The 27,857-nt window shown below is 45.6% G+C and overlaps 1 protein-coding gene across 5 annotated transcripts in view; it reads left to right on the top strand.

Annotated features, from left to right (window-relative positions):
* Positions 1–8,514, top strand: part of DENND5A (DENN domain containing 5A) — a 93,701-nt gene extending 85,187 nt beyond the window's left edge. For 4 of the 5 annotated variants that reach the window (XM_040989154.1, XM_040989156.1, XM_040989157.1 and 1 more), the window contains 8 exons: positions 1,342–1,463; positions 1,992–2,137; positions 2,628–2,746; positions 3,132–3,313; positions 3,848–3,930; positions 4,498–4,621; positions 5,527–5,695; positions 7,511–8,514. In XM_040989154.1, coding sequence (XP_040845088.1) covers positions 1,342–1,463; positions 1,992–2,137; positions 2,628–2,746; positions 3,132–3,313; positions 3,848–3,930; positions 4,498–4,621; positions 5,527–5,695; positions 7,511–7,694 — 1,129 coding nt within the window. In that variant the 3' untranslated portion in view covers positions 7,695–8,514. The remainder of the gene's footprint in view (positions 1–1,341; positions 1,464–1,991; positions 2,138–2,627; positions 2,747–3,131; positions 3,314–3,847; positions 3,931–4,497; positions 4,622–5,526; positions 5,696–7,510) is intronic. The other variant, XM_040989158.1, reaches the window with a different exon arrangement.
* The last annotated feature ends 19,343 nt before the right edge of the window (positions 8,515–27,857 follow it).

Raw genomic sequence — 27,857 nt, forward strand, 5'->3', positions numbered from 1 at the left:
CACAGAGACTAGCATAACTAATTTTCTCCCAGATGTATGTTAATGCCACCATTGTTCTCTCTAATGTCCACTCCTTATTCTTTCTCCCTACCTATGTGTAAATTTTGTAGTCAGCTTTTACTCATTACTTTTTTTTTCTTAAATATTTTTTTGGAAAGGCAGATATACAGAGAGGAGGAGAGACAGAGAGCAAGATCTTCCATCTACTGGTTCACCCTCTAAGTGGCCGCAATGGATGGAGCTGAGCCAATCCGTAGCTAGGAGCTTCTTTTGGGTCTCACACGCAGATGCAGGGCCCCAAGGCTTTGGGCCGTTCTCAGCTGCTTTCCCAGGCCACAAGCAAGCAGCTGGATGGGAAGTGAAACACGAACTGACTCCCATATGGGATCCCAGCACAGGTAAGGTGAGGATTTCAGCCACCAGGCTACTGCGCCAGGCCCCTACTCCTTGTTTTCTTTTATTTCCCACAAATAGATTTTACATCTTTTGCTTCTGCCCCACCTGTCTCCTTTGCCATTTTTGTTGTTCTGCTTTAGCTTAACCCTCATTCAAGGCAGAGCCTTACAGATCTGCTGAATCAAATCTCTCTGGTCAAGCGACCCAGTTGCTCTTCTGTTCTCTGTATGTGCATATTTCTCTGATGGAGGACTGTACATTTGACTCTTCGTGTCCTCTCTTTGGGGGAAGGGGCCATTGTTTTGAGCACCAGGGGACCTGAGATGTCAGGCAAAAGAGCTGATCTTTGGTGGGTAGGCAGTGGGGGTGGAGGGACCAAGTTTGCAAAGAGGGGAAGGGTTATTACACAGCTCTTCTTTGGCTGTGACCTGGACTGAAGTGGGAGCTGAGGCCTGTGACCTGGTGGCTGCTGTGAGCCGGTATCCACAGAGCGCTGTTCTCTTTCGCTGTGTGTCTCTGTCTCTGGTTTTTGCCTTCTAGCTCTCAGGCCTGCCCAAGATTCTGGAGTAGGTCTGGTAGTGAATGGTTGTCAGGCACCATGCACGGGAGTGATATCTTCACTGGGGGCCTGGGTGGATCTGTGTATCCCTGATAGAATTTCAGTTTAGCCCTCAGTATAGGACAGGAGATTCCATAATTCCTGCCACCTGACGTTATAACGAAATCAACCCTTGGACACAATTTTCCTTGTTCCTGTGGTGGCTTAAGTTACTTTATGTTTGGCCCTCAGTTACACAGAGTAGCTAGTTTTGTTTCTCTGTAGAGGGGTCCTAAGGAAATTGTGAGATCTTAAGTTTTTCTAAGCAATCTCCTTCCAGAACTGAATATTGTAGCTTCTTTGCCCTCTGTCGTTGAGAGACTGACGTGCTGCCTCCTCTCCAACAGGAAGTTGTACAAGCGATATGCCTTCCTGCGCTGCGATGACGAGAAGGAGCAGTTCCTGTATCACCTCCTCTCTTTCAATGCCGTCGATTACTTTTGCTTCACCAATGTCTTCACAACTATCCGTGAGTACTGCCCTTCTCAAGGCGGCTTGGTGAAGCTGCCCGAGGCTCACTCACTGTTGCCTTTTTAGAAAACAAAGCTTATCCTTAGTGCCTTAGTGAGGAAACATGTACTCTTGGCTTGTGTTTTCTGCAATGCTGTTGCTTCCTCATCCTGAATCTGGGAGGTCTACAGCCCCCTAATGCCAACACACTCCCTTGTTGCCTATCCTAAGAGCATTGGTTATCATTAGGATTCATGATAGATTGAAAATTGATCTGAAAAGCAGTTCAATACAAGTGATGTGTTGATTTAAGAATAGGTTCACTTAGCTTTGAGCCTGCAAATGAGCTTTGAACTCTGATGGTTGGGTGGCAACCCTAGGAGGATGAAGATTGGGGTGAATGGAGTGGTTGATACTTGAAGCTATCTCTCCAGGGCCTCTGACCTGGGGCCATATTCCTGCCAGAAGGCCTGGAGCAAGTCAGGACAACACTAGGTGTAGGAGGGATTCCTGATCCTCTCAGTGCCTTGTGACTTTCTCTTAACAGTGATCCCGTACCACATTCTGATAGTACCAAGCAAGAAGCTTGGGGGTTCCATGTTTACTGCCAACCCGTGGATTTGTATCTCAGGAGAGTTGGGTGAGACCCAGATCCTGCAGATTCCCAGGAATGTGCTAGAGATGACCTTCGAGGTATGTGTTGCTGCAGGGGCTGACAGGGGAAGGACAACCTCAGACTCTCTAGGGATCTGAGTTTGTAACAGTTGCTTTTGGGCAGTTTTCTGCAGGGTTTATCTGAGGCCTGGTTTTTTGTACAGTATCATGTGTCAGCACAGTTTACCTGTCCTGAGATGATCTGCAGCTGGTGCCAAGGCTTGTCCCTGAGGACGGGAGCCTGCCCTGTCTGTAAAGTCTCTGACTGAAAGACACTTAGATGCCTGGACTTGGCTGCTGAGCCTGAGTCTTCCCAGATATCCTAGAACACATTAGCAGAGCCTACTGCTCACAGGTCCTGTTCTTTTCTAAGGAGCAGTGTTTTCTTTCTTTTTTCAGCCGTGAGTGGTTCATGAGATCATTCTGAGTCATTAGCTGTGCCCTGTAGCTACATGGGGCCTGGTTGTGGCAAGATCTGTGCCTCCAAAGACTAGTCCTTTTATCCTGTTTTTTTTTTTCTCTGTTTCAGTGCCAGAACTTGGGAAAACTCACTACCGTCCAGATTGGCCATGATAACTCTGGGCTGTATGCAAAATGGCTGGTGGAGTATGTAATGGTCAGGAATGAGATCACTGGACATACCTATAAGTAAGTGTTCCCTCAGCTATACCTTGATACAGTCGGGAAGAGTATCCCACAGGCTGTCTCTGGTGCTTGGTTCTGTGCAAGTCTCAAGGTAACCTCAGGTTATGACAGATTCAGGTAACTTCTTGGCTGGCTCTGCCTCGTGCACTTAAAAAATAGTTTCAAGTGGAGGTGTGTGATATTGCTGTGTACAGGTCCAAGGCCACCCATGCACTCATGTGATGACCAAGTGATAACATGTGGTGGGACAGAGCCATGAGGAAGTCTACAGCCTGGTTTCAGAGTCTGTCCTTAGAAATTGACTTTGTTGGTGGCTCCTGCTGAGTAGCCAAAGGGAAGGACACTGGAGGAGGAGCTCTGATCTGATAGGCCACTGTCTGACCTTCAGGTTCCCTTGTGGTCGCTGGTTGGGAAAAGGCATGGACGATGGAAGCCTTGAGAGGGTCCTGGTTGGAGAGCTGCTCACGTCTCAGCCTGAGGTGGATGAGAGACCCTGCCGGACCCCACCGCTGCAGCAGTCCCCCAGCGTCATCAGGAGGCTTGTTACCATCTCGCCCAACAACAAGCCCAGTAAGTGGGATACAGGGCTGGCCTCTTGCCACAGAGCTGGAGAGTGGGCAGATCTCTGTGAATCTTCAGGTAGGAACCTTGACCCAAGCCTAGGCAGCCCCACGAACCCCCTGTGCCAGTGAAGTGCTGCAGGCGTCTGGCACGCTGCTCCGGGGCCGGGAGGGAGAGGGGAGCAGCGAGCCTGCTGCCCTGATGGTGTGTGATCCTGTAGAGGAGTGGACTCTGCTTTTTGACCTTCTCCTGTTTGATTCCCTGGGCTCCCAATCATGTATTGTTCCTCTTTTATTTGCCCAAAATTCTAGGGTAAAATTGAAATTAAACTTTACAAGGAACTCTTAGAGGCAGAACTCTAAATTAATAGCTTTTCTTTTTCTCAAAAAATGTTAGAGAGCACTAGCTGAGTAAGAACCTCTGCCTCCTAGCAGTCCTGCCCCTACCCTGGGCCCTCCTAGTGTCCTCAGCCTCCGGCACAGCTTGCCAAGGTCTGTAACCTCTCAGATTGTTAGGGGTGTCTGCCTGATTTTTGTTTGCCAGAGCTGAACACCGGGCAGATCCAGGAGTCCATCGGGGAGGCAGTGAATGGCATTGTGAAACACTTTCATAAGCCTGAGAAAGAGGTGAGCCTGCCTGCCCTCCAACCTGAGCCTTCTTGAATGTCTCATTGGGCTTACTCTTCCAGTTCCATGCACTTGGACAGCCCAGAGGCCCATAGGATGTATGCCTCAGCTATCCGAGAGCAAGCAGACTCCTCCTTTGGCGGGAGTAGGAGGGGGGCAGTAGGGAGATGGGGGTGTGTGTGTGTGTGTGTGTGTGTGTGTGTGTATGCTTTGGGTTGCTGTTTTCCCTCTACACCGTGACCCAGTAGAATCCCTGGGCCCTAGTGAACAGTGCCTGTTCCTGTCCTCCCCTGACTTTGCTGGGTCTCTCTGGTTAAAGGCCTTCCTAACTTTGTCCTCCTGATGGAGAGTCTTCCTCTGTGTGTCTCAGATCCATCATCTGGTCATTTCATAGCTCATCACCAAGAGCTGCTCAGAGCCACAACTGTGCCATGTGCTGGGGGATCGGACATGGTCCCTGAAGGTTCTTGCTGTCCTCTTAGCTCTGGGCTGTGGGTTTGGGTATGTGGTGGTGTATGGGGCAGCTTGGTTGAGACAAACCTAGCATTTTTCCGTTTTCTTACCCAGCGTGGCAGTTTGACACTGTTGCTTTGTGGAGAATGTGGCCTTGTCTCAGCCCTGGAGCAGGCTTTCCAGCATGGATTTAAATCACCGCGTCTCTTCAAAAATGTCTTCATTTGGGATTTTCTGGGTGAGTTGGGCAAGAGCACAAAGATGAGAAGAACGTGTGGAGAAATTGAGAGACCCACTATTTCTCTGGGTCTGTGATATTAGGACTCAAATCAGATGATTCTCAAATCTGTTACTCATTTGCCCTGGTTTTCTTGAAGAGAATGACAAATGCCCTCTTTCCTTTGAGAACAAACAGGAAGGATTCTTTCTAGCTATCTGTTATCTTACGTGGGCTTAAGGAGAAAGCCCTTAATTTTATCTTTGTAGATTCCAAAAGCTGTTTAAAAATTATTGGAGTTCAGTTACTATAATATTCAATGGAAGTTTTTTTTCTAAGATTTATTTTTTATTTTTGTTGGAAAGTCAGATACACAGGGGGGAGGAGAGACAGAGAGAAAGATCCTCTGTCTGATGATTCACTCCCCAAGTGACCACAACGCCAATCCGAAGCCAGGATCCGGGAACTTGTTCCAGGTCTCCCAGGCGGGTGCAGAGTCCCAAGTCTCTGGGCTGTCCTCCACTGCTCTCCCATGCCTGAAGCAGGGAGCTGAAAGGGAGGCGGGGCCGCCAGGATTAGAACTGGCGTCCATATGGGATTCCGGTGCGTTCAAGGCAAGTACTTTAGCCACTAGGCCATGGCGCCAGGCCCAATGGAAGAATTTTAATGCAAGAAACTGTCCTTGGAGTTTTCTTGTATCTTTAGGCTAAGAAAACGGCCACTTTTATGTCAAGAGTCATATTAATAAATGTTAAAAAGTAGGGATAGAAAACCTGAGGTCATTTTGAAATGTGATCCATGATACCAGAACATCAGTGGTCTTCTCATTAAGTCAGTTGCATGGACTTGGAGAGTGACTGACTGCAGGACAACCAGGGACAGGTTTGGAGAACCTTTGTCACTGCAAACTTTTCTACTTTTCTCAGAAAAAGCACAAACCTATTATGAGACATTGGAGCAGAATGAAGTTGTCCCCGAGGAAAACTGGCATACAAGGGCCCGGAACTTCTGCCGATTTGTCACTGCAATCAACAATAACCCTCGGAATATCGGCAAGGATGGCAAATTCCAGATGCTGGTGTGCTTGGGAGCCAGGTACTGCAGTTCTAGGGCCCTGAGTGTGTAGCAGCAAGCCCAGGAGCTGGTGCCATAGGTCTCATGTGAAACATGGCCAGGCAAGAGGAAGCTCCCTGATGCAGGGGAATTCCTGAAGGTCTTCTGGGGGTATTCATTTGCTTCATGTAGCCTTCATGTATGTGTGGGCTACTGTGCGAGTGGACATGAGGGTGTGACTGTCACTGGGGAAGAGTGAACCACATTTGGATGGGGGAAGGATCAGAATTGACCCACCAGGAAATTTTGAAGTCAAGTTTGTCTAATATTCCTTCATTGAAGTTTGAATGTGCTGGGCCTTATGGAAGGTCTTTAGAGGAGTCCAAAATGAAACATAATCTTCCATCATTTAGAAGCTCATTTGTCCTAATTTAAATACAATGCAAGGCAGAATTTTATTAAGAGTATACAAATGAAGTGTGCATTGCTAAGGTGTGCTTAATAATGACAGAAGTCTCAGAGGACCTAGGTTGAGGCCGTGTTTGAGGTAAAAGCCCTTGATGGGAAGTTATAAGAGCAGTGATAGGAAAACAGTTGAAAGGCAGGTTAAGAGCCTTGTGGCCTGGGTCAGAGACCACCAGCAGTCAGGAAACTGAAATGGTGTTAATCTTCTGTCATGGTAGTATGCATCACAGTGGATATCATCATTCAGGGACTATTCCGTTGGCTGGATGAGAGAACACAACGTTAAAGTGAAGTTAAGGCAATGGTTTATTCAGGCCATGTAACGGAGTTGACATACTAGTTAAACACGAGAGTCTAGGGGCTGGTGTGGTGGTGTGTGTAACGGGCTGATCCTTTGCCTGTGGATCTGGCATCCCATATAGGCACTGGTCCATGTCCCAGCTGCTCTGCTTCCCATCTAGCCCCCTACTGTGGCCTGGAAAAGCAAGAGGATGGCCCATGGCCCCAGGCCCCGAAGAAGCCCCTGCTTCCAGCTTTAAACAGACCCAACCCTGGCCTTTGTGGCCATTTCGCCCCTCTCTAACTCTGACTTTCAAGTCAAGTAAATAAATCATAAGAAAAGAAAAAGTTGTAGGAGTGAGTGTTGAGCCTAGTAGCTGAGATGCCATATTGGAATGGCTGGATTCCAACTCCAGCTCCATCTTCCAACTCCAGCTTCCTACTGATACAGACCTTGGGAGGCAGTAATTGGGTCCCAGCTCCCTTCATAGGAGAACTGATTTACATTCCCGGCTTATGGCTGATCTGCAGCCCAGCCCTGGCCATTATGGCTATTTGGGGAGTTAACCGGTAAATGGGAACCTTTGCTATGTCTCTTTCTGCTTGTTTTAATTAAAAGAAAAACATCCCACAAAACCAGAACAACCTTTAGAGCCACATTAACTAGGTTCACATCCCAGGTTAGCCTTTTGCCAACAGTATGATATTAATATTGAGCAAACTGTTTAATCTGTGTGTGTTAATTTAGTACCTGCTCTTATCATAGGGTTTTCATGAAGGGTGTCTGTCTTGGAGAGTGCGGTATGTTCTAAACGCTGACTGTTGAGATGGATGAACAGTGGTGCCTGCAGTCTGCTGTCTGCTTGGTGGCGGTGTTGCCTGCAGAGTGAGTGGGAGGCAGGAGAGGAGCAGACCTGGGGGTGGAGCTGAGAAAGCATCGGTAGCTCACTGTTTGGGCTCAGGGGCTGCCATGGGGACCAGTAAGGCCTCCTCACTGAACTCTGCCCTTCTCCAGCTTCAGATTGGTTCGGGGTTTCTCCTTTGGCCTTAAACTGACTGTTTCTTTTTTGTGCTTTGCTTCTCTGACCCACATGGGCCACTCTGCCCTTCTAGAGATCACCTCTTACATCACTGGATTGCCCTGCTGGCCGACTGCCCCATCACCGCACACATGTACGAGGATGTGGCGCTGATCAAAGACCACACACTGGTCAATTCCCTGATCCGTGTGCTGCAGACATTGCAGGAGTTCAACATCACGCTGGAGACGTCCCTTATCAAGGGCATCGATATTTGACCTGCCAGCACCAGCTGGCAGCCGGACGGAGAAAGACTGAGCCTGCAACTCGGCCCCTCCTTCCAAGAGTTGTGCAGGAGACAGAGAGGAGGTGTACACTCACTGTAAAAAGAAAACTAGAGGATTTTTGGAATAAATAATCTATTTTAGAGTTTATTTGCTGATTTACTTTTTACACACTTTCATGTGAGAGAGTGATATGGAGAGGAGCGAGGCTGGTGCCGCTTATTTTAAAGCTGGTACCCTCCCTTGCATGGCCACGTACGGGGAGCCCTCAGCACCCCTGAACTGAGCCTGGCGCCACGTGCAAGGCAAGTCTGCCCTGCGTGGGGCGTGAATGAGGCCATTCCACGTCGTTTTTAAACTAATGTTTTCTATATTAACATTATTACAAATATTTGGCTTTCATGGGCCACACACACAGGTGTGCTGAGCAGGAAGCCCCTTGCTCCAAAGGGATTTTTAGCCATGCCTGTGAGCAGGCACTGCTGAGTCAGTCCTGTGGCTTTGTTTTTTTGTCAGTATTATTTGGGAAAGAGACATGCCGGGACCTGCCATCATGCTGAAGATCACATTTCCTGTCGGCACACAGTTGCACAGTAAACATAAGCATGTTTTAACAGGTTTTTCTTTATATTTTTCTTTTTTTTTTAACATATTATTTATTTAACTCGTCATCGTGTGTTTTTCTTTTTTTCTTTTGTTAAAGAAAGGAAAAGCTTGTCACAGTCTAACTGGCTATGTTGTTGTTGTTAAATTTATATTGTTTTGCAATTTAGCAACCAGCTACAGTATGGCCCACTTAATAAAACACCTGAAACCAAACCGTGTGGATGCTGACTTTTCAGGGAGGTTGTGAGCCACGGGAGGGTGAGGGCACAGTTTGGCCTGATAAAGTTGGAGTGTGGCCCCACCTCCATCCACCAGCCAGCTCAGAGCGGCTGGGCCAGGCAGGATACTCGGAAGGCCTGGGACCCAAGCATCACCAGCAGCTCTCAGAGCTGTTAACTCAAGTGGCTAATTGAGAAGGATTGGACAAGGGTTATTTTCCTACTCCATAGAAGAGGAGACTAAAGCACAGAGTGGGAGAAGATGTGGCCAGGGTTGTAAAAATGGCCACTTGACAGCATAAACTATTTCCTGAGAGAATTAGGAAGACTAGGTGTGAGAGGGTAGGACACAGGACACCCTGTCTGCCTTGGGGAGAAAAAAACTCTTTTTTGGAAAATATTTATTTATTAATAGAATTAGAGAGATTCTGTCCCCTGGGTCATTCTCCAAATGGCTGCAGTTGTCAGCACTGGGCCAGGCTGAATGTTCATCCCGGTCTCCCCTGTGGATGCAAGGGTGCAAGTACTTGGACCATCCTTTACTACTTTGTTAGGATCATTAGAGAGCTGGACTAGAAGTAGAACAGACGAGACTTCAGCCAGCACCGCTAGCTGGGATACCAGCATCGAAGGTGATGACTTAGCCCTCTATGCCACAGTAACGTTCCCCCCAAAAAGCTCTCTCTGGACAGAAGCAGTAGTTTTTGCAGGGATGCTGGGTAGTGTAGCTTCATCAGGGTTCCAGGAACCAGCTTCTTTCATTTGATTTTTCACTCACACTCCTTTGCAGGAAGCTCCGAAAGTGCAGCTTGATGAAATAGAGCATTTCAAGCCAATCAGTGTTGGCTTTTATGCGTCTCTGCTTTGCAGGTACTGTTCCTACCTTGAATGCCTTCCCCTCACCTGCTTCCTGTTTACCACTCAAGGTGTACTTGGAGTCATCTGAAGTCTTCCCCAGCCTCCTGGGCAGAGCTGATCATCCTCAGTGTTTCCTGCTGATGCCTCCTCTGTGCTGTCACTGCCTGTTTGTCTGTTGGGTCTGTTTCCTGAACCTGAGCTCCTGAGCAGCCGAGACAGTCTCTCCTCCTTCTCCATCTTATGTGTTTAGCAGGTGGTGCATGCTCAGTAATAACTGAGAAAAGGGGAGCAAATCCTGAGGATAGCCGCAGTTCAGTATGCTGCTGGCAGGGGTCGAAGTGGGCCCTTCTGGCTGGGGAGCTGGGAGCAGCAAAGAGAGAGGAACAGAGAAAGCCAACCGTTGGCCAGGCAGACAGGGCAGCTGGCCATTCAGATGTCTGCATACTGTGGACCTGGGCTCGGGCTGACCTTACCTCTGATTCTTGGTCGCTTCTGTTTCCTCTGAACTCAGCAAGGTATGTGGAGATAATCCCAGCTTTATAAGTGAAGAAACAGGCTCAGAGAAGTTGTCATTTGCTCAAGACCACACAGCCTGTTCCAGGATGAACTGCCTCAAGGCTGGGCTTTTCCTTGGTAATTTGTTTCTTACTTAAGTCTCTGCTCAGTTGTCCTTGGAGAGAGCTGCCATGATCACTCTAAAATACCCTCTAAAATAAATAACTGCCAGTCACTTCTGTTATATATGTTACTCTTACGTACTTTTCTTGTTATCACAAGCACTAATTGCTGATTCTCAACGTAAGTTTTATAAAGGTAGAATTTGGTCTGTTGTGCTTTGCTCGTTTAGTATCTGATACATGCTATATGCGCAGGATTCAGCCGAGGGAGAAGTGATTTTGTTGCCGCTGGTACAAGTTGCACAGTGCATCACTGACTTCTTGCTGCTGTGACCCTGTGTTTGTGTATGCACTGGAGACAGTAACTGTGCCCGTCCTAGGCTCACGAGGAATAAATAAAGGAGAGGAATATTTATGAGGAGACTTGGAAAAGTTTGTGGAAAAATGAAATTAAAGGGTAAGTTTACTTGGATGTAAAAAGAATTTTGAGGTCTATTTATGAATTTTGTCATAATGCATGTTTTCCATGGTTTTTTAAGACTCCTGATAGCCATGGCATTCAGTATTTTTTATTTGTTTTGCCTTGAAACAGGCATTTTTTAGTTTGTTTTTCTGTTTTCTATGAATGTTTCGAAGTACCCTCTTAGAACAGTGTCAGGAGTGGGTGGTGCTGAGTGTTGGGTTCTGTCAAGCCCTGCCCTGGTTCCTGGCCCATAGAGATGTCTGAAACTTAGACTTGTCTTTGAGGATCATCAGAAGCAAGTGCTGTAGGGGAATCTGCCACCAGTGGAGGCACTGAGCACCTTGTGTTCCATTCCAGGCTGAGGACTGCTAGACAAGTGGCCGTTGTGTGTCAAGAGAGCAAAGACATGGATGGCTGGAAGCACCTGTGCAGAAGTCTAGAGTCAAGTCTGAGCTGGGGGGCGGGGTGCGGTCATGGACTCTGCATCTGAAATGAGGGAAACAAAGGCCTGACCGTTGTGGCGGGACCTTGCGCAGGTGCTCAGGTACTGAGTGGGTATGCCAGCTGGAGCCATATCACAGCATGTGGCATTCCTCCAGCACGCTTCCATCTCCAAAGTGTGAGTGCTGCTCTGAGCATGACAATTGGAAGTTTCTGGCCAGGCGCTGTGATGCGGAGGTGAGTGTGCATGTCAAGAGCAGTGTGCCCCAGGGAGCAGGGACTGCGCAAGTCACTGGCAGTGTGCTCCTGACCAAAGGGCCTGGTGGCCCATACTCAGCAGACCTCTTCCCACCCCTGTGATGTGCCCACAGGTCTGGGGGGAAAGGGCAAGGGAGCGTTGTTGGCAGAACTGAGGACTACTTCCTCTGCTTTACTCACTTTCAGCTTTTAGGTCCTAGTGACCTGAACCAGCGACCAAGCCATTGCATTATGTGTGGTGGCAAGTGTAACTGGCCTGCAGGTCGTGGCTCTGCATGGTGGATGTGCTGCACCCAGCACTCGGCCACGTGCCTCAGTGAAGGTCATGTCAGCCAGAGCAGCACAGGAACAAGCCTCTGCAGCAGGTGCAATTGAGAAGGTGGGTGTGAATATGTTGTGTAAATGAGGGCTCACTTGTGGTCCTCTTTCTCCATGCCTCTAGCAGCTAATTCTGCTATGAACGTTTTGCTTTCTGCTGTTTTGTTTTGTAATCTGCTGCACATCCTCTTCGGAATGATGCGTGATAGAAGACACTCAGTATTTTTTTTTAAGATTTATTTTTGTTGGAAAGTCATATATACAGAGAGGAGGAGAGACAGAGAGGAAGATCTTCCGTCTGATGATTCACTCCCCAAGTGACCACAACAGTCTGTGCTGTGGTGATCCAAAGCCAGGAGCCAGGAACTTCCTCCAGTTCTCTCACATGGGTGCATAAACCCAAGGCTTTGGGCTGTCTTCGACTGCTTTCCCAGACCACAAGCAGGGAGCTGGATGGGAAGTGGAACTGCCAGGATTAGAACCAGAGACTATATGGGATGCTGGCATGTTCAAGGTGAGGACTTTAGCCTCTAGACCACCGTGCCAGGCCCAAAGAGAGCATGTACTTTGTAATCACTCCCCAGGTTAAGCATAAAGCTTTACCCGCAACCCCTCACCACTTGATTTATTTCCAGTTTCTTTCTTTTGTGGAGGCATGCTCACTTACTAAGAGACACATATGAAGGTACTACAAAGATTGGGAGAAGTGGAACTGAAAAGTTTATGCTGCACAGAAATATTTTGAACTCCTTAATTTTTTCAAATGTGAATTTTTCATGAACTTTTTACAATTCCCCGAATTTCATGGATTTTAAATGCTTGGATTTCAGGTTTTTTGAAATCAAAATTAGATGAATTCTAATCACTTGTAATCAATTAGATATATTCTAATTCCATTTTCCACAGGCTTTTTTTTTTTATTGGAACATCAGATATATAGAGAGAGGAAGAAAGAGAAAGAGAAATATCTTCTGTCCGATGATTCACTCCCTAAGTGACCGCAATGGCTGGAGCTGCGCTGATCTGAAGCCAGGAGCCAGAAACTGTTTTGGTCTCCCATGCAGGTGCAGGGTCCCAAGGCTTTGGGCCATCCTGAACTGCTTTCCCAGGCCACAAGCAGGGAGCTGGATGGGAAGTGGAGCTGCCGGGATTAGAACCGGCACCCATATGGGATCCCGGCGCATTCAAGGCGAGGACTTTAGCTGCTAGGCCATTGTGCCATGTCCCTCTGTGTGGTTTTAAAATTCTTTCTTTAAGCTTGTTAATTCTTTTCTTTGATCTATTCTATTAATGCCTTCTAATCACATGTTTAATTTTGCTTAATGTACTTTTCAACTCAAATATTTGTTTGATATTTTTAAATTCTATTTTTGTAATGTTCTCTGATAGAGTCATCTACCATTTTTGTTTTCTCGATTTTTTTTCTTAAGGATTTATTTGTTTTTATTTGAAACGTAGATTTTTACAGAGAGGGAAGGAGAGACAGAGAGAAGTCTTTCATTTGCTGGTTCATTCCCCAAATGGCTGCAGTGGCCAAAGCTGAACCTATCTGAAGCTAGCAGTCAGGGGCTTCCTCCTTGCCTCCTGCATGGGTACAGAAACCTGGGCCATCTCCACTGCTTTCCCAGGCCGTAGGCAGAGAGCCAGATGGGAAGAAAAGCAGCCAAGATACAAACCAGTGCACATATGAGATACTGGCAGCTGCATGCAGAGGATTAGTGTGTGTAGTTCCATGCTGGCCCTTTTTGTATCTTTTTGAGTTTGAAGCTGTGCCAGGCAAAACTTGGGATCTGGAGATCCAAGTCAAGTCTTCCATATGGCTGGTCAGGCCCCAACTACTTGAGCCATCACCTGCTCAGAGACAGGTCTTGCATCTATTTTTTCAGTCCCCAAATGGTCAAAGTCCTTAAAGCTGGGCCAAGCTGAAGCCAAGAACAAGGAGTTTCCTTTGGTTGTCTCATGTGGGTGCAGGGACTCAAACACTTGGCTCCTCTCCCACTTTACAAGGTTGCATTAACAGGGATATGGGTTGGACATGGAGCAGCAGACTAGACTAGAACTGGTCTCCATATGACCCCATCACAGGCAGTGGCTTTTCTCACTAAGCCACAGCGCTGGCTCTTGGCATTCTTTCTACCTGCCTTCCCCAAATTCTGTCTGCAGGTTTTCTGAGACTCTGGATACTTCTGCTATTTCAGCACTAGGTGGCGCCCTAAACTGAGTTGTGCATTTGGTCGGCTGATGATGTGTTCTGCTGGTTTAACTCCAGAGGGCACCCGTATCCCAGGTCTGCCACAAGGTAGGCCATTCAGAATGAACTTTAAGCAGCTCCATCTGTGAGCACGGCAGGGGGATGAGAGAGCTTCCAGCTTTTAGTTGGTGCGAATTCCCACAGCCACAGGCCCAGCTTGAAGCTTTGAGGCCAAGCCCTCTCTGTAGTGACCGGCTTCTGGCTCTCCTGTCTGTTCCTCATTGGACAAAGGGTGCTGGAAGTGGTCCCCTGATCAGAAGAAGCCTTAGAAGGAGGAATCGCACCTGTGCTAAGCCTGGGCCAGTGACATCAACACGTTCATGGGGGGAGGGTGGTGTGATTGGCTGGAACGCAGGTTCCCTTGGCACAGGAGATGTGGACCTGCTGCTGAGCATAGCAGCTCTGTGGGGCTCTGGGCCTGCCTCAGCCTCCAGCCCCTGCTTGGCACAGGGGGCATATGCTGAGCTTAGCACAAAGCAGGAGCCCATGGGAAGTCTCTGGGTTCATAGGATTTGACATTTTTATTCACTCAACAACTGATGCTGTTTGAACAGCCAGTTTCCAACTTTCCTAGTCCGTCATGCAAATAACCGGATTACCAAGTGATGGATAGTCATTATGGAAGATGCACCATCCTGCACATGTAACAGGAAGACAGAGGCCTCTGGCTGCAGCTGCTTGTTCAGATGGAGGGGATGACTCATGAAAGGCTCTTAATGGTCTTTGGGGGGCTGTAAAAGGTCAAAATTTTCTCACTAGAAGAAGCAAGTTCCACAGGGAGGTCCCATCCTTCACAGGAGACAGGAAGGACTTGAAGGATTTGGCAGCTCAGTATCAGGTCGGGGCCCAGAAGTTACACAGCCTGGGACTGGGCGCAGACATAGGGACATCCATGTCCCCTGCTGTTGTTGAGGAAGGATGCTGTCCCGTGACAATCTCCTCCAGGAGCAGGGATGGCCATGACACACAGCACCAGGGATGCCCCTGCTGAGTGTGAGTTGTCTTGGAGCTACGTGGAACTGCAGGCCTCAGCAGTACCTTGTGTGGGATGGTCTTTGGGAGCAAATAGAGAAGGGTTGGTGTTCCCAGCCTAGTTAACCAAGAACAGAGGGGGATGGCTGTGCAGAGCAGGAGGCCAGGGAACACAGAACAGCAGGAAGAGGAGCTGAGAGGGAACAGGCGTCATCAGTGTGGCAGCTGTTGGCCACCCTGGGGAGGGGCCTGCAATTGGCACAGTATATGGAAGAGCTTAGCCCTTCTTATTGTTATAGAAATTAGGGTTTTTAAAAAAGGTTTTATTTTAAAGGCAGAGTTACAGAGAAGAGAGGCAGAGAGGTCTTCCATTCATTGGTTCACTCCCCAAATGACTGCAATGGCTGGAGCTAACTTGCTCTGAAGCAGGAAGCTCCTCCGGGTTTCTCATGTAAGTGCAAGGACCCAAGAGCTTGAGCCATCCTCTGCTGCCTCCTCAGGCTATAAGAGGGAACTGGACCAGAAGCGGAACAGCCAGAACACAAACCAGCACCTAAATGGAATGCCAGTCCTGCAGGTGAGAGATTGGCCTGCTCTGCCACCATGCTTGCCCAGCGCTTTTTAAGTATTCAAGGAAAGGATGAGTTCTTCAGACTGGAGGATTAGGTGATACAAATATGGTTCATGAGCTTTAGCAAGTGGCATAAAGTGAAAAATCCTTCCATACTCGCCAGGAAGAGAGAACAACACATGTTGCTGCATCGCCCTTAGATGCTTATCCATGCAGACATACAACCCTGTGAATTCTGGTGTGCGACTGACTTAGCAGATAACTCATTTTCTAGTCCTGTGTTTCCATGTACCGTGATATTATGAGCTTCCTTCCATTCTGATAAAGCTTCCTCATTGGTATTTCCAGGCCGGTGTGAAGAGACCATCACCGGTCTGCCCAACCTCACAGCCAAGGCTTCAGGTTTTGACTTCAGTTGTGTCATTGTAAAGGTTAGATGTGCTCATACTTTCAAAGAGTCACACAATTTTGTACCATATCCTGTGAACAACAGCCATCTCTCATCCATTTCTCCTATCTGCCTCCCCAGAGGCAGCCATGTGCACCTCCTTTATGGTGAATGATTTTTGTGTTGATTGCTGCCTGCTGGCGTTTCATCCTCAGTTCGTTGTGATGGAAATGAAGGCTTTATCTCTCCTCCCTCCATGACCCACAGGAACACATCCATTCCACGTTCTACTGTCCAGATGAACTGATATGGTGGTTTTGGTTTTGGTTGATCATGTGACTGTGACCTCAGTACTGTCGCTGCTGCTGCTGGCTGCCTGGCATGGTCAGATGGTGCAGTGAGCTTCCCCCAGCAGGATGTCTTCCTTGGAGTTGTCTTGCCTTGTGGATTGGGTTCTGGGAAGCAAACCCTAAGAGATGGCATCTAGGGTACAGAGTGTTTACTCAGGAGTGTCCTGAGACTGATGGGCTTGGTGAAGGGGAGAAGCTGGCAGGGCAGGCTCCAGCGGCCCTTCAGAGTTGGTTGAATTTCCCTGTGTCAGTCACTAAGTGAAGCCTGGACTGGTTGCCAGATTCTCCTCTCTTCACTTGACATCAGTTGCTCCACACATTTCTCCATCAGTCACTCCACACATTCCTCCTCCTCAGATGGGCCTAGCCTGGACTTGTGTTGAGCTGCAGCCGTGCTGGGGCTGCCCAGGGCCCACTGTCAGCCATGGCTGTGTTCACTTTCTCTTCATGGGTTCCATGCCTCCCTCTTTTCTGGAAATACCCCTAGAGAAGCTGTTGGGGGAACAGTGGGTGAAGCTACCACCTGGGATGCCAGCACTCTGTATTGGAGTGCTAGCTAGTCCTCTTTTCATCAAACTCCCTGCTAATGTGCCTGGGAAGGCAGCAGAAGATGGTGCAACTACCCGAGCCCCTGCCGCCCACATGGGAGACCCCAAATGGAATTCCTGGCTGCTGGCTTCACCCTGGCCCTCCCCAGCCCCAGCTATTGTGCTCATTTGATGGGAGACCAATGAATGAAAAATCTCTGTCTTTCCTTCTCTCTCGATTGCTCTATCTTTCAATAAATAAATTATCTTTTTAAAAATATCCCTAGAAATGTAAGCAATGTAACTTTTTGGAGATTTCAATGTGCATGAAAATTGTGTTGTTTGTTTTTACAAAGTCCTTTGGGAAAAGATCAGATTTCCACATTGCCCCAGTTTTAAAAGCATTGCCTGGAGCCCTCCAACTCTATATTACTACTGAAAACTCAAAGCTGTTCCAGTGTCTGAGCCTTTGCAGGAGACTTGAATTTATCTTCTGGTAGCTTGTAGGATCTTTTTGTTTCTCCTAATGAAATCTGCCTGGGAGTGTGTGTGTTCACCCACTGCTCACTGGATGGGCCCTTTTAATTCTTTTGGAAATTCATGAGCATTAGTTCTGGGAGCTTTTATTAAATTGTTTCTTGGGTGATTTCCTCATCTTCCTTTTCTGTTTTCTCTGCCTGAAACATGTATTATTGATATATTATGTATCCCGCACATGATCTTAACACTCCCTTGTTTTTTCATCTCCTTGTTGTTGTTGTTTTGTTTTTTGTTTGTTTGGGGGGGAGATTTTCTTAGTTGTATCATCGAACTCTTTCCTAAGTAAGATTTTTCATTTGTTTGAAATACTTTTCAAGCAAGTATTTCTGATTCTACTGAGTCAGAGAGAGATTTATCACCTTTTGATTCATTCCTCAAATTCCCACAATAGCTAGGCTTGGGCTAGGCCAAAGCCAGGCGGCAAGAACTCCAGCCAGGTCTACCACATGGGTGACTGGGACCCAAGCACTTGGGCCACACCCAGAGGCTTCCCAGGATGTGCATCAGCAGGAATCCAGTCAGAAGCAGTGCAAGGACTTGAACTCAGGCACTTCCATTTGGAGCAGCACTTACCACTGCACCAAATGCCTGCCTGCTTTTTAGGTTTTCACAGTGCAGTGGAATATAAACATCAGGTATACAAATCACACACAAATAAACGTGTTTGTGTGTGTGTGTATATACACACATATATGTGCGTGTGTTTATATACATATACACACATACGTACATAATCATGAACTGAAGACATTTGCACATTTTCTAACCAGGCCAAGGAGTTGAATGCTATCGATCCCACACCTGTCTCATACCCTTGACCTCACCTTCAACTCACTACAAATGGCACTATGTGGTTTGAACTTTTCAGCTCAATATTGATTTTATGAGTCATTTAGATTTTTTGTGTGTCTGGCTGAAATTCATTCACCCTACTTGTTGGAGAGCATAAATAAACCATGTTGTATGTTGTAAATGAGTATTTGGGTTTTGTGGTATGGTGGTTATTCACTCTGAGAGGCTCTTCAGAAACAGGCAAAACATTGTGGAAAAAGCTATGAGAAAAGCAGATTTTCACAGCAACCATTCATAAACATGACTTTTGAAAATCCCTTAGAATAATCAGCTCAGGTAAAAATGGGAAAAATCCAGGAGCTGAGCTGAGCTGTCAGAGAGCCATTGAGAGTGTTCAAAGGATGGGGCCTTGGAGTTGAAGATGCTTTGGATCACTTGGGCTCTCAGAAGCGTTTACTGGCCCTGAAGTGCCTGGCAATCACTGTCTGTCCCCACTGGTGGGCCGCTGCCTGGCTCATCTCCCCTCACAGAGAATCAGTATTTGTTTGGGTTCTGGGCAGTTGGTAACTGCTTGAGAAGGTAGCTTTCTTTTCTAGCAGTGGAAGGTTTGACTTAAGGCAGTTGTGAGAATGCACTTCCTTCTTGTCAGTGCTCTTACAAGGATGTAAGTCTGATGAATGAAATTAAGGGCAATACCACCTGGAGTTATGAAGGCAGACTTTCTTTCTTATGCTAAAGGAAGTGAGAGGAGGAGGAGAGGATGCTAAGGGAGAAGAGCCATCTGGCTGCCTGTCATGTTGTGCTTTTGAATACAATCAGAATGGCTGGCTCTGTAGCAACCATCTTGCAGTGGTGACCAGAGCAAGCACAGAGTGTCTACATTCAGATGATGGGGCAGCCATGTGAGAGGAAGCCAGCTTTACTGATGGCAGCATTTGTTGATTCAGTATAGATGCCGTTCCCTGAACTTTTCAAATATACAATGCATTGCCTTACTTTTTCTTCTTTTAAAAAAGATTTATTTATTTTTATTGCACAGTCAGGTATATATAGAGAGGAAGAGAGACAGAGAGAAATAGCTTCCGTCTGAAGATTCACGCCCCAAGTGACCGCGATGGCTGGTGCTGAGCTGATCTGAAGCCAGGAGCCTGGGTCCCACATGGATGCAGAATCCCAAGGCTTTGGGCCATCCTTGACTGCTTTCCCAGGCCACAAGCAGGGAGCTGGATGGGAAACGGGTCTGCCAGGATTAGAACTGGCACCCATATGGGATCCCAGCATGTTCAAAGTGAGAACTTTAGCTGCTAGGCCATGGTCTGGGCCTGCCTTATTTTTCTGAACAAAGATTTTATTTGTTTGTTTGGAAGGCAGAGTCACAGAGAGAAGGTAAGGGAGAGAGGGAGAAAGGTCTTGCATCTACCAGTTCACTTTCCAGATAGCACAATGGCTAGAGCTAGGGTGAGCTGAAGCTGGGGCTAAGAGTTTGTGCCGTGCTCTGCTACCTCCTCAGGTAAGGAGCTGGATGGGAAACAGAGCAAGCAGGCCTTGAAGTGGCACCCATATGGAGTGCTGGCATTGTAGACAATGGCTTAGCCTGTTGGCCCCAATCAGTTTGGTCAGTAAGTTGTCAGTTGTAAGTATACCCTAATTGTTCTATCACCTTTTCTAAGCAAAGAGCAAAATTTCTCTTTAGGTATCTGTTGTGTTTTGGTGATGTACTTTTGAGACTTGTAACATGTTCTAGAATGCATTTTTTAATAGTTTATACTATTTTTTAAAGATTTAAGAATTTTTTTTTTATTGGAGAGTCAGATATACAGAGAAGAGGAGAGACAGAGAGGAGGATCTTTAATCTGTTGATTCACTCCCCAAGTGGCCACAATGGCCAGAACTGAGCCGATCTGAAGCCAGGAACCTGGAGCCTCTTCCAGGTCTCCCACGCAGGTGCAGGGTCCCAAAGCTTTGGGCCGTCCTCAACTGCTTTTCCAGGCCACGTGCAGGGAGCTGGATGGGAAGTGGAGCTGCCGGGATTAGAGCCAGCATCCATATGGGATCCCGGGCATGCAAGGTTAGGATTCAGCCACTAGGCTACTGCGCCAGGCCCTCTAGAATGCATTTTAAACATGTTATAATATTTTTTAGAATTTGTTAGAACGTTTATAAATAAATATTTATATTAACATTTAAAAAATGTATGAGGCAATTCATATTTGGTTTTGTTTTCTTCATTTCATTGTAAGCACTCTTACCAAGGTGCCTGTATGACACCATCATTTGAATCAGTGCTTCCCTAAAGTGGTATGATGAGTGTATGTAGCCTGAGACTTGATGTTTATGACATGAAAAAGGGACCGTTATCCAGGCTTCACAGTGGCCATAGCTGTCTTGCCCAACACGGTCTATAATCCATTTGGTGTGGGAGGTTGCCTGGGGAAGAGGCAAGTGCTTGCATGAAATGAATAGATGAACGTCTGTGCATTTACAACAAAGCAGAAAGGCAAGCAAAAGGTGTCTACATCATCCAGTGAGTGCTGTGAGCTTCCAACCTGGGCTGCCATGGGACCCACAGTACAAACAGGTGTTACAGGAGGGTGCCCTCATTCTCAGGGTCTGACCGACCTGTGATGGGCGTGTGTGTCTGGAACACAGCATGGACTGCAAGTCTTTCCGGTATGGCTTTTTTGTACTTTAGAGACTGATGAGCTGAAGAACTGAACTCTTAGTCTGGCAGCTGGGGTTCTGGGTGTGGATGATTTTTGCCTTTGAAATGCACTCGTGTGCGATTCAGAAAGTAGAAGAGAGACTATTCCCCAACAACTTTTGGCTTGGTGTTGTTCGTGAGAAAGATAGTGTAGATGTGTTTGCTGAGGAGCCATGGTGTGATGGCAGCTTCCTTGTCATGATTCTTGGCGTGTCAAGTAACATGTCCAGATTTATCAGGTTCAAGTGCCTGCAGTCCTGGGAACTCAAGTGAGTTCTGCCACCGAAGTGGCTTCATTGGTGAGTCTACTCTCTTGTCTTCTGCAAATCTGTCCTCAAAGTGCAGCCTAGAGCTCACTGCTCCAATAACTCTAGTAATTTTGCAAGCTCTCAGCATTTCTATTTAAACTAAACTAAAGTCACTTTTCACTAGCATAATAAGGGACCTGCCCTCTGGGATCTGGATGGAGCTAGCTTATCTCCCCAAATTCTAGGTTTCTAAACTACAATCATACCATGAGTATAGATTAATAACCAGGTTTCTGTAACAAGCAGGGGCAAGTATCTGCTCCTTGGCACAGCTGATCAGCCTGAATCACGGCACAGGCCAGGGTGGCCTTTATGGCTCCCATTTCCTTTGGGTGGCCGAGGGAAGGGAGTCCCTCTCCCTGTGTGCTGCTCTGGGCTGGAGCCTGCACTCAGCACTTGGCAGGCATCAGCTCACCGTGACTCCCTACAGCCCTCCAAGCAAGCACTATTATCATGGGGAAACACACTGGCAGACTGTCCAAGATCCCACAGCCACCCTCTCTGACAGAGTAGAGCTAACATTCAGCTCTGACTGCCTGTGCAACTCATATTTTTTCACATTTAAAAATACATATTTATTTATTGAAAGGTAGTTTATGCATGTGTGTATGTATACATGTACATGAATATACATTATATGGAGCGAGAGTAACAATGGCTAGGGCTGTACCAAGCCCAAACCTTGAATCAGAAACTCCATCTGAGTCTCCCCACATGGGTGCAAGGGCCCAAATACTTGGGTATCTTCCACTGCTTTCTCAGGTACATGAGCAGGAAGCTGGATTGGCAGAGGAGCAGCCAGGACTCCAACTGCTGCTCCTATTGGAAGCTGGTGTTGCAGGTCGTGGCCTAATGTGCTGTGCCCTAATGCTGGCCCTGTTTTTAAGATATTCTCTCTTTTCCCAGTTATAAAATAGTTAGTTCCTGGTGTTTGAAGAAAATTGGACATGCTCCCTTCCCCCTTTGATGCCAAGGATGGAGGCATTGTTTGGTTTTTCTGCAAATGTATTTACGTAATTATTATAGTCCCAGCTGCTTCTGTCATATATGCTGCCCAGTTATTTGTATAAGATGATGGAGTCTATTTGCTTTCTTTTCTTTTCCCTTGAACATTGGTGTGAACAATTGTGAGAGATAAATGGTAGACAAACAGGCTTTGTGTTGACCTATTAATAAATGAAAGAGTATTGCAGTTGCCTGCAATAAAATTTCAAAGCGAATGAACAGATAATTGAAAGAAACCACAACTCATATCTTAACTTGTTATCATATTAATAGTCTCTGTGAGCTAATTTCAAAAGATTGTGGCATTTCTATCATCAGAAATTGGCATTATTTTAATTAGAGAGATCACACTGTCCAAAGTGTCTATGTCCGTGTGTGTGTGTGTGTGTGTGTGTGTGTGTGTGTGTGTTTTGCTTGCTTATTCCCTTCCCCCGGGCACTAGGTGATAGTCACCAGTGTTGCCACAAGCATTTAAAAGATGTTATCTCTTGCCTGTTTAGCCCAAGTTGGTCCAGGAGAATAACTCACTGTGACCATGCCAACAAGTTTAGGGCAACAATAAAATGTCTGTATTACATTTTGTGGCTGAAATTGAGTATGGGGAAATGTCTAAAACAAGTCCCATGTAACAAACATGATTCCCAAACACAGCAGGTATCTGGACTTCATTCACTGTTGTGCTGCTTTGGCAGTCACAATGAAAACCACTTGCACTCCAGTTCCATTCCTTCTGCTGTTAGGACAGCATGGTCTCACAGTATCCACAATGCAGTGTAGAGCGAGAACCGCCAACAGGCCCCTCCCAACCCTGACTGCCCCTGCCCTTCCCAGCCCTGTGCTGGTACCCGTCTTCCTAATTTTTTACGTTATCTCTGTAGAGATTCTTTACATACTTACAAGCAGATGCAGCATGGGCTTTTTGTTTGTTTGTTTTTCTCTTACATAAAGGACATTCACATTGTCAGTGTGCCTTTTCTTTCCATTTAGAAGTCTGGGAGATCTTTCCATGTTGAAGCTTATAGAGAACCTTTATTCATTTTTGTTAGCTGCTTATTCTTTACAGATGTCATTGTTTATATCTCCAGTCCACTATTGATGGCTACTTAAGTTATTTCTAATATTTTGCTGCTACAATGCTGTGATGAATAATTTCATATAATATATATGTATATTTATATATAATTTTGCACAAAAGAGGCTATCTGTAGACTAAACATTATTGGAACTGTTGGAACTGTAAAGTATTTAAATTTAAATAGTTATATTTCTCTTTGTAGAACTTATGTCTATAAATATTCTTTTTAAAATTAAAAAAAATTTTTTTGATGATGATTACATAGTCAATCAGGGTGGGAAGGATTGAGGGCTAGGGGAAAGTGGGTGAGACCATTATTTCCGAATTTTCTTTTTCTTCTTCCTGTATTTGCGGGAAGGAGGGAAATAAGGGACCCCCCGACACCTAGGGCTCATGGATCTGGCAGCCATTGCGCAGGTGGGCCTGAGGGGTCAGGCTAGGCAACCCAGGCCCTGCAGGATATCCCTCCTCCTCTTCCCCCAGGGCTCACAGACCTGGCACCTACAGCATAAGCAGACCTAAGGACCCTTTGTCAAGGTCTTATCTATTGATATTCTTTGCATACTTTTTGGTTGAATTACTTATCTATACTTACTGAACTTCTGTGATTCATTATATATGAAGAATTTTGTTCCCTTACCTGTGAAAACATTTCCACAATTTATCATTTATTCTTTTATTACAGTGTTTTTCTAAAATGCAGAGTGTATTTCACTGTTGGGTAGTTGATCTTATTGATCTTTTTGTGGTTTGTAGATTTTAAGTTACTAAAAGACTTTCCTCACTACAAGTTGAAAAGTATTTTCTTAGTATTTTTGAGTTTAAAAGTATATCTATTTTTATTGAAGAGGCAGATATACACAGAGAAGGAGAAGTGGAGAGAAAGATCTTCCATCTACTGGTTCACTCTCCACATGACTGCAGCAGCCAGAGCTGAGCCTATCTTAACCCAGGAAGCTTCTTCTAGGTCCCCCATGCAGGTGCAGGGTCCCAAGTTCGCCACTGCTTTCCCAAGCTGCAAGGAGGGAGCTGGATGGGAAGTGGAGCAGTCAGGACACTAATCGACACCCATATGGGATCCTGACACGTGCAAGTTGGAGATTTAGCCATTGAGCCATGGCACTGGGCCCATATTTTTGAGGTTTATATATTCTAAAAAAGTTAAATTCTTTATCCATTCAAAGGTAAACTTGTGTAGTGTGAGTGTTGACTTCAACCTCATATTTATTGCAGTGGGTCCCTATTTGTCCCAATACCAAGTAATGTCCACATTTTCTCCCAACAACTTGCTGTATCAACTTTATTATATTATATCCATGCACGGCTTTGAGATTACTTCTGGACATGATGTTCTACTCTGTTAGCATATCCATTTGTATGCCAGTGTTATACTGTTTTAATTCCAAGACTTCGTAACGTCTTTTAATATCTAGGAATGGTGATTTACATGTACAAACTTTGTTCTTTTCTGTACATTGTTTAATTGGTGATTTGTTCCTTCATTTTATGTATGAACATTAGAGTCAATTCTCCTGCTCAGAAGAGCTTATTTGTTAATATTTATTGGATTACATTAAAATTCATATTTACATGTATCACATTCAGGTCTCACATTATCACATTGTACTTTGTAACTTAGGTCAATTATTATATATCAATTAAAATGATTAAGAAACAAATTTCAAACTGAAATAGAGAATTGACGTCTTTAGGATATTGAATATTTCCATCAAGAGCAAATTGTATTGTCACTTTGGTTTAGTTTTGGGGTGCAGGGTTCTGTTGAGTAGAGAGTTTGCTCACGTGGTCCTTGAATAGACAAATATTGCAGGTTTGTTGCCAGTGTTTGATTTGTTGTTGCTGTTATCAATAGAGCTTTTTCATCTATCATATAATTTATGTTGAAAAAACTTGACTTTTCTATATTAATTTTGCTCCCCCAGTACCGTATCATGTTTTCTTATTGCTGGGTGTGCTCTTTTAGTTTCCTTGTGTTTTCCAGATGTATAGTTATGTCACAGCATAATTTTTCAATGTTTCTACCTTTATTTTTGTCTAATTTGACTAATACAAGTAAGTTGGAAGTGCTCAGTAACATTGATGTGATTATCTCTTTTGTTCCCAAATTTGATATAGAAATCCCTCTAGTGTTTCCCTGTTAGATCTGATGTTGGCTTTTGGGTTGAGATATTTTTTCATGTTAAGAAAGTATCTATCTTACCAATTTTTAAAATCATGAATGTTGTTTCAAATACCCTTTAAGTGTCTGTGGAAAAATTATATGCTTTGCCTTTTAAAATCTGTCACAATGTGGCTCTTTTGCTGTTTGGAATTCTCGGGGTTTTGTTTTTATAACTGCTTTTATAAGATAACCTTATTAACTCACATAAGATAACCTTCCATGATGGGTTTCACTCTCCATTTATTATTTTTAAAATTTATTTATTTCTCCTGAAAGAATTACATAGAAAGCAAGAGATGAACAGAGAATTAATTTTCTAATCATCAACCATTTTTACCCTCTGAAATATGTCTCTCTTAGTCATGGTAATAATTTTTTTATTGAGGACTTTTCATTGATGGCCATAAGTGCTACAGCTTTTCTTTCTTTTTTTTTCTTAAATATATTCATTTTCATTGGAAAGGCAGATTTCTAGAAAGAAGGGGAGACAGAAAGAGCTTCCATCCACTGGTTCACTCCCTAAGTGGCTGCAATGGCTGGAGTTGTACCAATCTGAAGCCAGGAGCCAGGAGCTTCTTCTGGGTCTCCCTCACGGGTACAGGGTCCTCAGGCTTTATGCCATCCTCTGCTGCTTTCCCAGACCACAGTCAGGGAGCTGTTTGGAAAGTGAAGCAGCCAGGACAGATGGTGCCTATATGGGATCCTGGTGTTTATAGGTGGAGGACTAGCTACTTGAGCTATCATGCTTAGCCCATAAAGCTTCTTCTTTCTTTTCTCGTCTCCTTTCCTTTTCTTTTCTTTCCTTTCCTTTCCTTTTCTCTCTCTCTTTTCCTTCCTTCCTTCCTTCTTTCCTTCCTTCCTTTCTTTATTTTACAACTTTTCTAATGTATAGTATTACTACATTTTGGATCAATGATATACCTTTGTTACAGAAAGAATTGAAAGGTTTTTCCTTATGCTCTTGAATAATTAAATGCTCTAGACTTACCTGCTTTGTACAGGTTTGTCACAAGTCCCCCTGTGATGCTCCCTGGGCCTGTTGCTGTTTATGAGTAGGAAGCTCCTTGACATACAAACTGGCCTCCATCATTTCTCCCTCTTCTGGGACCAATTTTATTTGCATGGCTCTTTTGCTGTTTGGGATTCTCAGGGTTTTGTTTTTATAACTGCTTTTATAAGATAACCTTCCATGATGGGTTTCACTCTCCATTTATTATTTTTAAAATTTATTTATTTCTCCTGAAAGAATTACATAGAAAGCAAGAGATGAACAGAGATCTTCCATCTGCAGGCTCACTCCCCAAATAGCCATGTGAAATTCCAAATCGTTTTATCTTTGAACTTCCTTTTTGTAAATAAAGTCTAATAAGGTAGTTGTGCTTACATGCTGCAAGTGGAGATAAACTGCATGTCAGTGTGGCCATTTGGAGAGTAAAACAGCAGATGGAAGATTCTCTCTTTCTCTCTCTAAGAAAGATTTATTTATTTTTATTTGAAAGGTAGGTCTACAGACAGAATGAGACAAAGATGTTCCACCCACTGATTTACTCCCTAAAGGGTTGCAATGGCCAGAGCTGAGCTTCCTCTGGGTCTCCCACATGGGTGCAGGAGCCCAATTTGAGCCATTCTTCATTGCTTTGCAAGACCATAAGCTCAATCAGAAGTGAAGCATCCAGGACATGAACCGCATCCACATGGGATGTCAGTGCTGCAGGCAGAGGATTAACCCGTTGAGCCACAATGCCAACCCCAAGATACCTGCTTCTGCCTCTCCTTCTTTGGAACTCTGTAACTCTGCTTGTCAACAAAAAACAACATACGCAACTCCTCCCTAGCCACACAGTCCCAGGCGTCAGCACTGCTCTAGGGTATAGGGACAAAGCAGCACCTCACATCCAACTCAGGCTTCCCAGAAAAGTTGCCCAGGAGACACAGCCATCCTCAAAGGAGAAGTTGTGAGTACAAGAGCAGGGGATGTTTCCCTTCTGCAGAAACTCTATGGACCTGCTCTCCTGAAGACCCACACGTCCCGCCGGTAAATCATTGCTTTTTTAGGGAATGCCTCAGGAAACTTCTTTGGGGTACAACGCTGTTGATTCAGCAACCGATGTCTTAGTGTTTTCCAATGTCTGTGAAGGCCTGCTTCTTGCAAAGGGAGCAGCATGAGACAGGGGAGGGATGAGGGAGGAACAGCAAGGCACTAGCACAAGTCTGAGGTCACCAGGGCAGTGTCTCTGGGAAGGAGAGGAGCAGTGACCACAGGCCTGCGTCTGTGTGCTTATTGAGGGAAAACACGGCTGCATCAAAGTGCATGAAAGTGTATTAAGCTGATCCCATTGTTCCGAATTTTACATGTGTATAAACCCACATAATCACCATGCGGGTCAAGATTTAGAAGCTGTCTGCCATTTTGGAAATTCCTTCATTTCCTTCTCAAATCAGTCCCCATCCCCAGAGGGAACTGCCGCTCCACTGTTTATTAGTTCTGCATCTTAAACTTCACAGAATATGTACCCTTTTCTGTCTGGCTGCTGTCACTCCTCATGGGGTTCATGAGATGTCCCGAGGTGCTGCATGTATCAGAGCTTGTTCATCCCATCAAGTGAACATCCTATGATGTGCTTGTTCAAAGTGGGGTGAGACCAGCGAGGAATCCCAAAGTAGGTGGATTGTTGAGGCCCTGGGCTCAGGCATCAGGCACGGTGAGAGAGGGGAT

This window comes from Ochotona curzoniae, unplaced genomic scaffold, assembly GCF_017591425.1.
Source record: "Ochotona curzoniae isolate NIBS_2020 unplaced genomic scaffold, NIBS_Ocur_1.0 contig_517, whole genome shotgun sequence".
Classification (NCBI taxonomy): Eukaryota; Metazoa; Chordata; class Mammalia; order Lagomorpha; family Ochotonidae; genus Ochotona; species Ochotona curzoniae.